General features: G+C 41.8%; 1 protein-coding gene across 2 annotated transcripts in view; it reads right to left on the reverse strand.

Moving 5' to 3' along the window:
- Window positions 1–12,081, reverse strand: part of LOC307028368 (talin-2) — a 97,520-nt gene that overhangs the window by 14,908 nt on the left and 70,531 nt on the right. For both annotated transcript variants that reach the window (XM_079663322.1, XM_079663321.1), the window contains 17 exons: window positions 11,493–11,621; window positions 11,193–11,295; window positions 10,112–10,320; window positions 8,960–9,079; window positions 8,270–8,467; window positions 7,816–7,955; window positions 7,438–7,531; window positions 7,213–7,302; window positions 6,977–7,099; window positions 6,713–6,856; window positions 6,066–6,227; window positions 5,677–5,817; window positions 5,331–5,512; window positions 4,036–4,168; window positions 3,451–3,552; window positions 2,581–2,751; window positions 2,312–2,458 (listed from right to left, as the gene is read on the reverse strand). In XM_079663322.1, coding sequence (XP_079519448.1) covers window positions 2,312–2,458; window positions 2,581–2,751; window positions 3,451–3,552; window positions 4,036–4,168; window positions 5,331–5,512; window positions 5,677–5,817; window positions 6,066–6,227; window positions 6,713–6,856; window positions 6,977–7,099; window positions 7,213–7,302; window positions 7,438–7,531; window positions 7,816–7,955; window positions 8,270–8,467; window positions 8,960–9,079; window positions 10,112–10,320; window positions 11,193–11,295; window positions 11,493–11,621 — 2,388 coding nt within the window. The remainder of the gene's footprint in view (window positions 1–2,311; window positions 2,459–2,580; window positions 2,752–3,450; window positions 3,553–4,035; window positions 4,169–5,330; window positions 5,513–5,676; window positions 5,818–6,065; window positions 6,228–6,712; window positions 6,857–6,976; window positions 7,100–7,212; window positions 7,303–7,437; window positions 7,532–7,815; window positions 7,956–8,269; window positions 8,468–8,959; window positions 9,080–10,111; window positions 10,321–11,192; window positions 11,296–11,492; window positions 11,622–12,081) is intronic.

Consider the following 12,081-nt stretch of genomic DNA (forward strand, 5'->3'; position numbering starts at 1 on the left):
AGACAAGATGTGTGCTTAACCCGCGGAGTGAGATATAACACCCAAGAATCTGGACTAAGCGACCAACAGTTAAATGGTAAATGGTAAATGGACTGTACTTATATAGCACTTTATACAGTCTTTAAGACCCCTCAAAGCGCTTTACATACTACATGTCATTCACCCATTCACACCCATTCATACAGAGCAGTGTACCTTACTCTAGGACCTAACATTCACACACCGTTGGCCATGCCATCGGGAGCAACTCAGGGTTAAGTATCTTGCCCAAGGATACATCGACATGTTGACTGCATGGGCTGGGATCGAACCCACAACCTTCTGGTTGAAAGACGACCACACTCCCTCACAGCCACAGTCGCCCTGTTCATCAGAAAGCCTTTAAATCACCATTGCAGAGAGTGACCAAAATGTCAATGGATTATCTAAATTGATTATCTCCTTCTTAATCAACTACTGACATGCACAGGCACAAAACAATCATCATGTAAATCCAAAATGAAACATTCCCATTCATTATTCATGATGTCCCAAACAAAGGTGATGCTGTTCCCTGGTGACACACAGCTAAGGAACTCCAACAAACCCTGCAATAAGTCTTTGTCTGTACTTAAAGGTGACCTATCATGCAAAATGCACTTTTGTACGTCTTTTACACATGAATATGTGTCCCTGGTGTTCCAGGGAACTCACCAAGTGTCAGAAAACACAACCCTCTCTATTTTCCTCCATACCCAAATCTCTTAAAAAGGGGCTGCAACAGATCTGATACAGACTGATCCAGATTTGAACACTTCTGTGACATCACAGAAGTGGCGCTACGGCTATTGGGCCAACTCCACCAATCAAGAGGAGACAGCCACGGACATTGCCGTTCGAAAGCGCTGGAGACGCTGTAGTACATATGCCAGGCCTGTAGATGGTGCTGTTCTCACAGAATCAGCCCATGCAAAGACAGTGTTAAGTTGAGCGAAATGAGGAATGGCTAAAATGCATGATCGCTTTGGTATTTTGAAAAATAAAAAGTATAAATATGACTTATATAGGTATGGTCCTACACTATATTATTCAAATATAGCATGATTGGTCCACTTTAAGATAAAAAGCCTTTTTCTTGCTCTACATCAGGGGTGTCAAACTCAATTTAATCTCGGGCCACATTAGCATCATGGTTGCACTCAAAGGGCCAGTTTTATATACATACAAAAAATACATATATAAATATTTAATATATATAAAATAATGTATTATATTACATTATTGCCGTCTGCATTGGATTATTATCAGATAGGGTAATAACTTAAGTCTCTTCAGTGAGAATGTCACAAAATTATTTTTTAAAAAGAAAAGACAAATTCTGGAAAAAAAGTCAAAAAAGAAAATGGTGACATTTCTCAGATTCTGAGAAAAAAGGCACATTTGAGATGCATTGTGGGACATGTAGTTTATGGGCAACATGCTTCTGTAAATCCGCATGTAACCTAATAATAAACCAATTATATTCTTTGCAAGCTCTTGTGGGGCCACATAAAATGAAGTCACGGGCCGGATTTGGCCCCCGGGCCTTGAGTTTGACACCCCTGCTCTACATCTTATGTGTTTGCCAATATTTTTGACTGTTTATTGGAAAGACGGTCTAAAAAAGAACCAGCTCTGGCTGAGTGGCTTTGTCGGCAGTCAGTTTCTCTCCGCTTCTATGGCTGGTGATTGTCATTATTATGTTAAACTGTAACTTTTTATGGTTCCAGTCAGACATCAATCAAAACATTACACACAGGAACAGGAAATCATAAGTAAAAGAATAAGAAAAAAGGTAAATGTTATTTATAAAATGACAATCCCTTTCCTGTCAGCTTTCTTTAACTCCCCATTACCTTTAAACCAATGTATTCCCCTTTTCTCTCCACAGTATTTAGGCGGTTTCCATTGTGATTCTGGCCAAAACAAGGTATCGTTTTGCTTAGCAATTCTGCCAGCAATTCAGATTATGCTGAAATGCTAATGCGATATGTAAATGCAGGTAACCTCTGTCCTCTCTTCATTTCAGTAATTGGTGCAGCGAGAGGAGGAAAAGGAAAACCAGAAAATTAAGTGTGGGCTTTTCTGCTTGTTCTCCTGCTAGAGGGCGAGAGGATGGAGGACATGGCTGTCTGTAGTTGCTCTTGAATATTATTTAAAGAACCCGAGTGTGAATTAATTCTATAAACCCCAATCTTCGTATACAGGCAAACCTTAAACCCATACTCTGGTATGTGCTTTAAACTCAAGCAGCAATTATCCTGTGAGACACAGCGTGCCCTGCAGCGCTCACCTTGGCCATGGCCTCTGCGATGGAGTCCACCATTCCTCCCACCATTCCCCCTTCACTGGCCGCCTCATTCAGCGTCACCATGATATCCTCCACCGCCTCCGTCATGAGCTGCGCTGCCTCCGCTATGGCATCGTGTGTATGGGAAGCCTGTGAAGTGTGACACAAGGCACAGGACACTTGTCAATTATGTATTAATAGTGCAAATATACTGCACCAAAATCCTGAGGAAAATGACTTGTTTGTGGAAAATACTTATATAATAGTTATACCTTTGGGTTTCCTCCGCCCTCCTTGGCAGCGTAGAGCATCTGCAGGGCGGACTCAGCCAGGGTCTTAGTTTGGTCCAGGAAAGTCATCTGTTGCTGGTGGTCCCTCAGCTTGGATGTGACCCCCACAGAGGCCCTGATCAGCGGATCAAAGTAACGAGCCAGCTGGGTCACCTGAGGCAAGGGGTGAACGTTGTTAGTGAGTAATGTGACAATTCCTTCTGAATTAACATCATCAATGATCATTTATAGAGAGTGAGAACATTGAGATAAACTAGTGTTTGAATAAAATACATTGAATATGAAAATACACTACTCCATTGCATAAGCTGTAATTTGTATTGTTGTAATATATTATAAAACGGACAAGTCAAATAAAGCAATCTGATTGGTTCTTAGCCGTGATATACTGAGCGTATACCACGGGTAGAATTGTAAGTTACTTTTCACAACAAGTCAATATCCCTCCGCGTCTGAGAAAAACAATATACCGTTGGGCTGAAAAGCAAATATAATATACAATGAGCAAATTGTTACCATCTTATATAAATACTATTTGTATTGGTTTATTGCACATTTTTAATTCTTATGTTTATATAAATATTTTCATTTTATTATTCATTCTAAAAAAGAAGCAACTGTCACTAAACCAAAATTCCCCCTGGGATAAATAAAGAATTCTGATTCTGAAACAGTAGGCAAAACATATATAAACTTGTATAATAAAACAGTAAGATATTATTGCTTAATAGATCATTCTCACACAATAGTCATTTTGCCTTGATATCTGACTCAACCCATTAAAGAAGTATGAATGTGTAGCTCCGCAGCTGCAGTATGGAAGTAAGGTAATTAACTCCCTGCCCTATATACCTTATGTCCTAGTTGGGAAGCTTCGCCTCTGGCAGCAGTGGAAACGGGGTCAATTAAGTAGCCAATTTCCTGCACCGTGGACGTCAGCTGCTCTTGTAGTGCCTGAAGAGAGGGGGAAAAAATAAATTGGTTTGTGTCTTGCGTTTTATGGAAGACAGAGGTTGATCCAAATGAGTCAGCTGCTGAGAAACACCAGCAGGGAGATATAAAGCACAGATACTTGCCCCAAACCACTCAAGCTTTTTATAGTGAGCTTAGAATCTGCACAAGGCAACACAACTTTTCTAAAAGATACTAAATCCATTATTTTTGTCTAATGAGGTGCTTGTGACCTAGAATGGGAAGAAACGTAATTAAAGCCACCAATAAAAGATCCATAATTTAAAAGCGAGACAGAAATAGCAAAATGTGGACTTGAAAAAGAAAAAATAACAATCTGAATCAAACTGAAAACAAAATGAGTTATAATGATAACCAACCAGACAAGGATGAACACCTTGAGAGACATGCAAACAGAGAAGGATGGAGAAAGATGCAGGAAGTCGTCTGTGGAAGAAGTCAAGTTATTTTCTAGTCGTTGCTTACCTCCAGTGAGATGTCGTCCCTGCTGGCTAAGTTCTGGCTGACTGCTGCCAGGGAAGCCTGCTCAATGTCCCGGATACATTTGTTGATGTTATCAATGGACGAGTCGCACTCCCGCTGGCCTGGGGCCTTGTCCCTGAGAATAAAACAGGTACAGGAAAAGAAGAGAAACAGAAATAAATAAAACGGTTGATGCATGAACGAGAAAGAGGTTGAAGGATGATGTATTGGGGGAGAATAATACAGAAAGGACATATCGGAGGACAGGAAGAGAGAGAGAATAAGTGTTAACATAACTGAGATTTATTAAAAACACGGACAGGTTTCAGGATGTCTATTTAACATATTCTCTTCTGGCTCCCTCATCTCATTGCTGCTCGAGTCACAGAGCTGAAATGTGGCCTGTAGGGTGTTGTCACAACTCAAGCTGGGCAGCCAAATGAGCTTTGAAGCCTCCGAGTGGTGTGAGGCACCGGCCACATGGGCAGAATAACTTTAGTTAAACATCCATTATAATGCATAGCGGCACACTGAAGGTAAACATTTAAATAAAGCCTCACTTATGCAAGCAATGAGACTCAAAAAGTTGGGAGGTTGAACCTTTCCTTGATGTAGTCCAATCCTACTAGTGTTCTTTGGTAGACTTATACAACTCAACTTGCAGGGTGACCATGATAAAGGCATCAGAATTTGAGTTGCTAAGCTGCCATGTGAATGCGAAAGTGCAGATGATCTAAGCCAAGCAGAAACCTTAAAATGTGTACCTCACGGGCATTAGCTTTATTCTGACCAAGGTCTTGTACCAAAGGTGTGAGAAAGGAGATTACAAATTAAAGCTGGGGAGGAATAAGAACAACCATTCGTCACGCCTTGGTACAGAATGTGGGCATCCTTTGTCTGGGACACTGAGCTAGTCTCTCAGGCGTTTTATATGACAATGTAAGAATACTTGAATGAATCAAAACTTAATTACAATTTCTACCTTGAATTATCCCCTTTGTGGAGCCAGTGATAACTACATCACTGCAGGGAAACAGAGAAGAGTTGTGTAGACAGAGGGTAAGGCTTTCAAATGATGATGTTTCAGTAACTTCATGACTACAGGAAGTCACTGCCATCAGCTGAGAAATAGTCCGTCACGCATTCACTTGTGTACAGATGTTTGTGCCAAGCTAACCGGCTGTGAGCACATCCTTCATTTGTACTGACATTGTAGTGGTGACAATGATGTTAAGTATTTCTCTAAGGTTTGACCTTCTGACACGATATTTAGTCACAATATATTTTCTCTCACTGACCTTATGGCTGTGATGAGAGCCTTGATGGAGTCGGACACGGTGCGGGAGTGACCGGCCAGAACGGACCAAGTGGGCGGGTCTTTGGGGTTGATAACTAATGAGCGTGCAGTTTTGAGGAGAAAGGTGGAGCTGTCAAGCATGGAGCGTGCTGATTGGAGGATGGGCTCCTGTGCATCAAAGCCCTTCAGAAAAACAAAGTGAACTTTAGCAAGAATATAGAGAAGTAGTGGTATGTATTGCATTATCCTGTATTTCTTTTCAGCGTATTCCACTATTTGTTATAACACAATTTATCTAAAAATGAATCTATTAGCTGTGCATGAATACTTCAAACTGTAATGTTCACCTCGTTGCTGATTTGAGCTGGGATGCTGGCAAACTCTGGATTGGAAGCAAACGTTGTCAGGTTTTCAACAGCCTCGATTAGTGGAGCCGTAGCGAATCGACACTTTCCCCTGTTCTCATCAGAGAAATCTCCATCTAAAGCCTGCACAGTGAGGGAGATCAAACATACAAGTGCAACACATCTGATTGAATTCCAGTGCCTATCAAGTTGTTTTACCCAAGAGATGAGAATTAAACAAATCATTGACAGCAGTTTGACAGAAATTATCTGTGGGGGAAAAATATGAGCCTCCTACTTCACAAAGTACATTATCGACACAGCTGAACCCACTTTGGGAGCCAATTAGGGACAGAGTTAACATTTGATAAGACTGCCAAAATCATTCCTACCTTGATGGTTTTGACCAAGTTGGCAGTGCTGTTGGCAACCTCCTTGGCAGACTGCACAAAGTGCCTCTTGGCGACGGGGTTGGTCGTCCTGGAGGACGCCAGGCGGCAGGCGTTGCACAGTGCCGAGGTGTGCTTAGCAACAATAGTGGCTGAAGAGAGCACCTGTCATATAATAAAACAATGTCAAATAAGAGCTAGATTTTTTATATAATACAAAGCCTGTTGAAAGTCCAGCACTTGTACAGTACCACCGCAGTTTGGATGTGCTTAAGGGTATTTGCCACTCTACTATTATGCACCTGCTGTTCTGGTATAGACTGCTGAGCCTGAAGTGACTCATGAAAGAACGCTGGTGGAGGGATATAATTATGCCATTGCTCTCCATCAAAAGAATGTTATTGAAGAAAATAGAGGGGATAACGAGGTAAATATTGGATTTTCAGCCCACCTGCTGCGAGGGCGTTTGGCTTCACAGTCAGACACTTCTGCAACAGGTACTTTCATAGAATATACAATTTGGGGGGCTATTAAAAGATGTTCAGCTACAATACTAACAAGGGAAAATCTATTATAGTGCCAGTCTTTTTGTGTGTTTGTGCAGGAAACTGGAAAATGCTGCATAAAGAGAACAATGCAGGTGCCTGTACTTGTGATGGACTGCTGCCTGGGTCCACAAGATTCTGACAGGCCATCTGGATTGCCTGGTTGGCCTTGGCAAACTGGATGGGATCAACCAATCCCTGGTGCCCTGCTTGACTGTTGGGATCAGACACACCCACCAGGTAGGAGGCCTGTGAGGTAAAAACAAACTCCTGTCATCAGCAAGCACCAGCACTGCCAATACCAACAAGAAAGGGCAATATGATTTAAAAGCTCCTGTGGTGGGAGAGCGGTTCATCCTTATTGTGTACCTGTCCCGCAGCTTCAGTGAGCCCACACAGGGCTCTTGAGGCTGATCCTACACAGTCTCCAAACGACAGCACATCTCCAGTCTTGCAGTTCTGAGAAATACCTGCCATGGACTCTCCCAGGACCTGAACAGAACACATGAGCGGCAGAACAAAGAGATTCGTGTTTAGGATGCTAAGCTCTGTGTGTGCAGAGTGCTCGGTGTTTGATCACTGGGCTGTTTGATTTGCAGACCTACCTTGGAGTTCTCCATCACACTCTCGATGCAGTCGAAGTAAGAGAGGTCACTGACCGGCTCGCTGGGATTGTCCAGCATTCCCCTGACAGCCTGGGAGAGGAAGCCACATCAGAGAGTTAGAAAACACTACTCATACTCAGGCTAAATAAACCTAGATTAGAACTCATGAAATCAGTCCTCTGTTGATAGGGTTGTGTATTGTCCCTGTTGTAAAGTTGTGTTTACCTCCAGCTCTCTCAGGGCGTTGTCACACTCGTTCTGGCCGGGAGCCTGCTGTGTACACAGCGTGATCAGCTGGTTGATGCTGTCAGTCACTGCCCTGAAACAAGCCAACAAGCAGACAAATTCAGTCCCTAGTCATTGAATGTGACCGGTAATAAGTGTTTTTGGATATATAAGATTTGACATGTGTGGTTTACTGTAGGTGTCAACCAAATAAAACCAAACTGCTAAAACAATAAATACAATGACTCTCTACTTAATGTACAAGCCTTATAATGTTAGGGAAAACCCAGCTGTGTATTCTTTCATCACATTGTCGATATACTGTCAACGAGTGTGTAACGGTTAGTATGTGTGTGTGTATGCGGCTAGTTGTTTTACCTTGCAGCAGCAGCTAGCAGGTTCTTGGCGTTAGCCGCTGCTGGGTCTACAGACAGACTCTTAGCTGCCAGCAGCAGCTTGCTGGAAGCCATGGAGATGTTCTTCAGGTTACCAATCACCTGCACCTGGTCGTCCTTTTTCTACAAAGACACATCACATGAATACACCATTAAACAAACATGTGAAAATATATTACAATCATCTAAAATCCTTTTTTTTGACCACATGCAGGTCTGAGTGGTAATTTGTGAATTGATATACATTTCAGAGAGACTTTTACAGGATGTGTATTTTTTAAATTGTGTAATATTTATATTTTCATTATGCATGCTTCTTAGGTAACATTAAGCTGTCTTTGGCTCCTTTCTGCTGTAACAATGTACATTTCCCCTCTGTGGGACTAATAAAGGTATTCTGATTTTATAGTCCTTTCAAAGCCACCAACAGGACCGACCTGAGTGTGCCCGGCCATCTCTATCCCAGCATCCAGGAACTCATCAAAGTCTTCGCTGAACTTGCCAGACGCCACGGCCAGCTGGCTGCTGGAGCCTCTGGAGGCGTGCACCACATCTCCTGCCGACTGGTTCAGCTCTGCCGCCGTGTAGCTCAGCCCGCTCTGGGCCGACTGGAAGGTCCTGGAGGCTGGAGGGATCTGAACGGAGGACAAAGAGGAGTTCAGGATGAATTAGAGATACTTAACTGTAGTTAAAAGAATAACAAAACAAGTATGGATCCAACAGCAATCACAATGACAGAGCATTGTGTATATGGGCTAACACTCAGTAATTCAAGATAAAACTAAACAAATTAACAATTCATAAAATACCATATCTAAGTCCCATTCAATGTTTACAATAACGCTGTTTAAAGCATTTGATGTGACTGAAAGTTGTCTGCTTGGTTAAACACTTTGCCTTTTTGTCTACTATAATCATTTAGTAATCTCTTCCTGCTGTGCCATACGCTCTTGAAAACAGCAAAAAATGGTGAAATAATGCGTGAATCTTTTCTTTCGAGAAGTCAGTTTTGCTTTTAACATCTGCGTGTCATTAGTCTCGATACATTCCTCACTGTGTGGCAGTTAAAGACACACATGATGCTAATCTTGGTGGCAGAGGCCGGCTGAGTCACAGATTCAACTCACAGTTTCAATGAGCAGCTTCTTGCTGGCCTCTCCGATGCTCTTGAGAGCCATGTCCACATCCTTCTGGCCTGGCAGACAGTTGACGCAGTTATTCAGGGAGTGAGACACAGCCTTGGCCACCTGGAGCAAACAGAGGGGTGACAGTAGACTGGGTTGGATGGTGTAATCTGAACACACACAATCTGAATGTATAATGCTAATGAGCGAGGTAGTACTGCAGGAAACAGATATCCACTCGTTTCTTCTTTGTTTAAGAAAAATCAACAAATGTGTGTGTATGGAGGGGGGGGGGGGGGGGGGGGGTTTATGTGTGTATCCTTTTGCCAACACATCACAGAGGCTAAAACAGAAGCACATGACAACAGTTGAAGCAAAGAGGAAGCACAGGCTTCTTAAATTAATCTTACATAAGTAGTATTTCATGAGAGTGCTGTTTCAAGATCAAACAAAAACAGCCTCATTTCTGTTTGCTCTCGCTTTTTAGAAACTAGAAAATATGTGGCGGACCAGACATAAATAGCCAAAATACACCAGGTTTATTATACGAGTCCCCTGCTGTATTTGACAGGTGTTCACTTTCATGTATTTATAAGCAGATGGCGACTTTCATCTGGCTCAGATTTTATACATAACAACATTTTTTGTTCAACGTATTGACTGATGGAGGCCAAAATAACTGACTTGACTTTAATGTTGATCAATCATTTCCATGTATAACACAGAACATTCAATGCATTATGTAAACATTTTCAGTTAATTAAAAAACAGTCTGATTCAGTCCAAATACAGACTCATACTAGAGTTCTGATTAAAGTGAAGTGGGTCGTTAATTAAATTAATCAACTTGTGTAAAACAACATAGTGAAAATTATGACCTGAATTACAGACTGGCAGAAGGCTGAGGTTAGATTTAGTGAAGAATGACAGATCAATAACAAGTTAATCATTGCTTGAACACCACGCTGTCATGGACTCACAAGTTTTCGAATATATTTTAGTTTTTGACAACCTGCATTCTGTCTTTGCAGTGATATTTGATTGTGTTTGCTTTAGGGCACAAGCACTATAGAAATAAATAAAGGACAGAGCCTTCCAGCCTGTTTCAAAGGAAAGACCAGACTCTATACCTGCGTTGATCCTGAACCATCTCACCTGTGCCAGCCTTTGCTGACTCTCAGCGTCTCCGGGGGAAATGAGCGCCTGCTTGGCTTCATGAATGAGAAGCGCCGAGCCCTCCATAACATCCTGAGCAGAGTCCAGCATGGCGGCCGCAGCATGAGGGTCTGAGGTGGAGGCAGCGACGCCCCGGGCCGCCTGGGCGAGGGTCCTCAGGGCCTGAGCCGTCTCCCTGGCTGCTACTCCTGCACATTGGATCAGAGGAAACAGAGAGTTCAGATGGAAAAGCAACAACTATTATCAGAACGTATCTCAGAGATCATTTTATGATGAGATAATGTCATTAACAAATACTCATTTCAAAATCTCTTAAAAACTAACATTGTATCTGCGTGTAGGGGATTTTCTCTGACCGTACAACAAGAAAATTAGACAAATAATAATTTGGTTCAAGAGGCCGTTTGCCGCGAAGGCAGGAATCAACATTTGACATTTAATTTACAACACATCAGTGGGATGGGATACAACAAATGGAATTAAGATAAATGATATGCAGCACTTAACAAGATTACTTAATAAACATAAAGCATGTTCCAGGAGCTTTCTAATCAGGATCTATTTGCTGTAATTCAACCAATAACACTAAAAGGTGTGATGACAAGTCTTAAAAAAAGATTTTACAACTCATGAGAACCAAAATAGCAAGCTTTGGTACGTTTAAAAAGTATCTTACTGCATCACACAAAGCAGCTTACTGTATTTAGAGCACTAGGTGATCTCAGTGCAACAGACAGTATTTTTATTAATTGGATTAATTGGTAATTGGATTACTCAATCATATTTAGAGTCATGTGAACATGAGAAAGAAGATTGTTGAACAGTGTGATGGTATGAAAAGAATAATATCAATTCTGAAAACTGTTTGTCGCAGAGAAGCAGATGAAGCGCATTAAAGTAAGAGCAATGCACATGGGGGCTGTTCGGGTATGTTCACAGCAAACATCATGTGACCTAAATATAAAGAAATATGTTTATCTGAAAACTAGATTACATTGACCTCTGCTCCTTGGTAGATGTTTACTTATTGCCAAAGAATCAGTATATCAGCAGTACCAACCTGTGTAGTGTTCATTCCCTTGAGCAGCACAGGTGAGCAGCTGAGCCATGGAGGACCCCACCGACTTAGAGGTGCTGCCCAGATCCTGAGCACACTTCTCCAACTAAAGCAGAGGACAATGTGAATGTAAGCAATTCAATATCATGCCGTGTCACAAAACTGTTAGACCCTGCTTCAGGAGTGAGTGCTGGTGGTCAATATCTTTTGTATAACTGGTTTGAACTCAATGCAACTGCCGTTTTTCATGTCGGGTTGGAAGATTGAATCAATGTCACAGGTCTATTAAACAACGTGTCTTACTGATTCTCCAGGCAGTGGCTTCAGTTGGGCGTTCATGGCCGCCTGCATGGCGTCCTGCAGCTCGCTCCTCAGGGTCTGGATGGCAGTGAGCGCAGAGTCGATCTCCATGGGGCCGCACGCTTCATGAGCCTAGATTTGTAATAAAGGAAGTCACTCGCAATTGTGTACTAACATGGGTTACTACTTGTGTTTTGCAAAGAGTGATCCTTTAAAAATATATTTTTCTTTTGGTACTTTTCAGCTAGTTTTAAATGCAAATTTCAGGTACAGAAAACATACACTTGAGGATATTGCATTGAACTACAGGTAAACTGATGTGACTTACAATTACGAAGCTTTTAATACAGCAATATATACACTTCAGTGTATGTGATATGGACTAGGCGTTAAATACAATTACATTTTGATAATATCTTTGCCCACGGAACGACACATAGTATCTCTGGAATGATGTATTTGCATGTATACACATATACACACATGCATTTCCAAACATTTGGACTACCTATGTTGCAAATGTATTATCTTTTCAATTTATACACGGCATCTATTGCACGTCTGTCCGTCCTGGGAGAGGGATCCCTCCTCT

Source organism: Notothenia rossii (assembly GCF_949606895.1).
Source record: "Notothenia rossii genome assembly, chromosome: 2".
Classification (NCBI taxonomy): domain Eukaryota; kingdom Metazoa; phylum Chordata; class Actinopteri; order Perciformes; family Nototheniidae; genus Notothenia; species Notothenia rossii.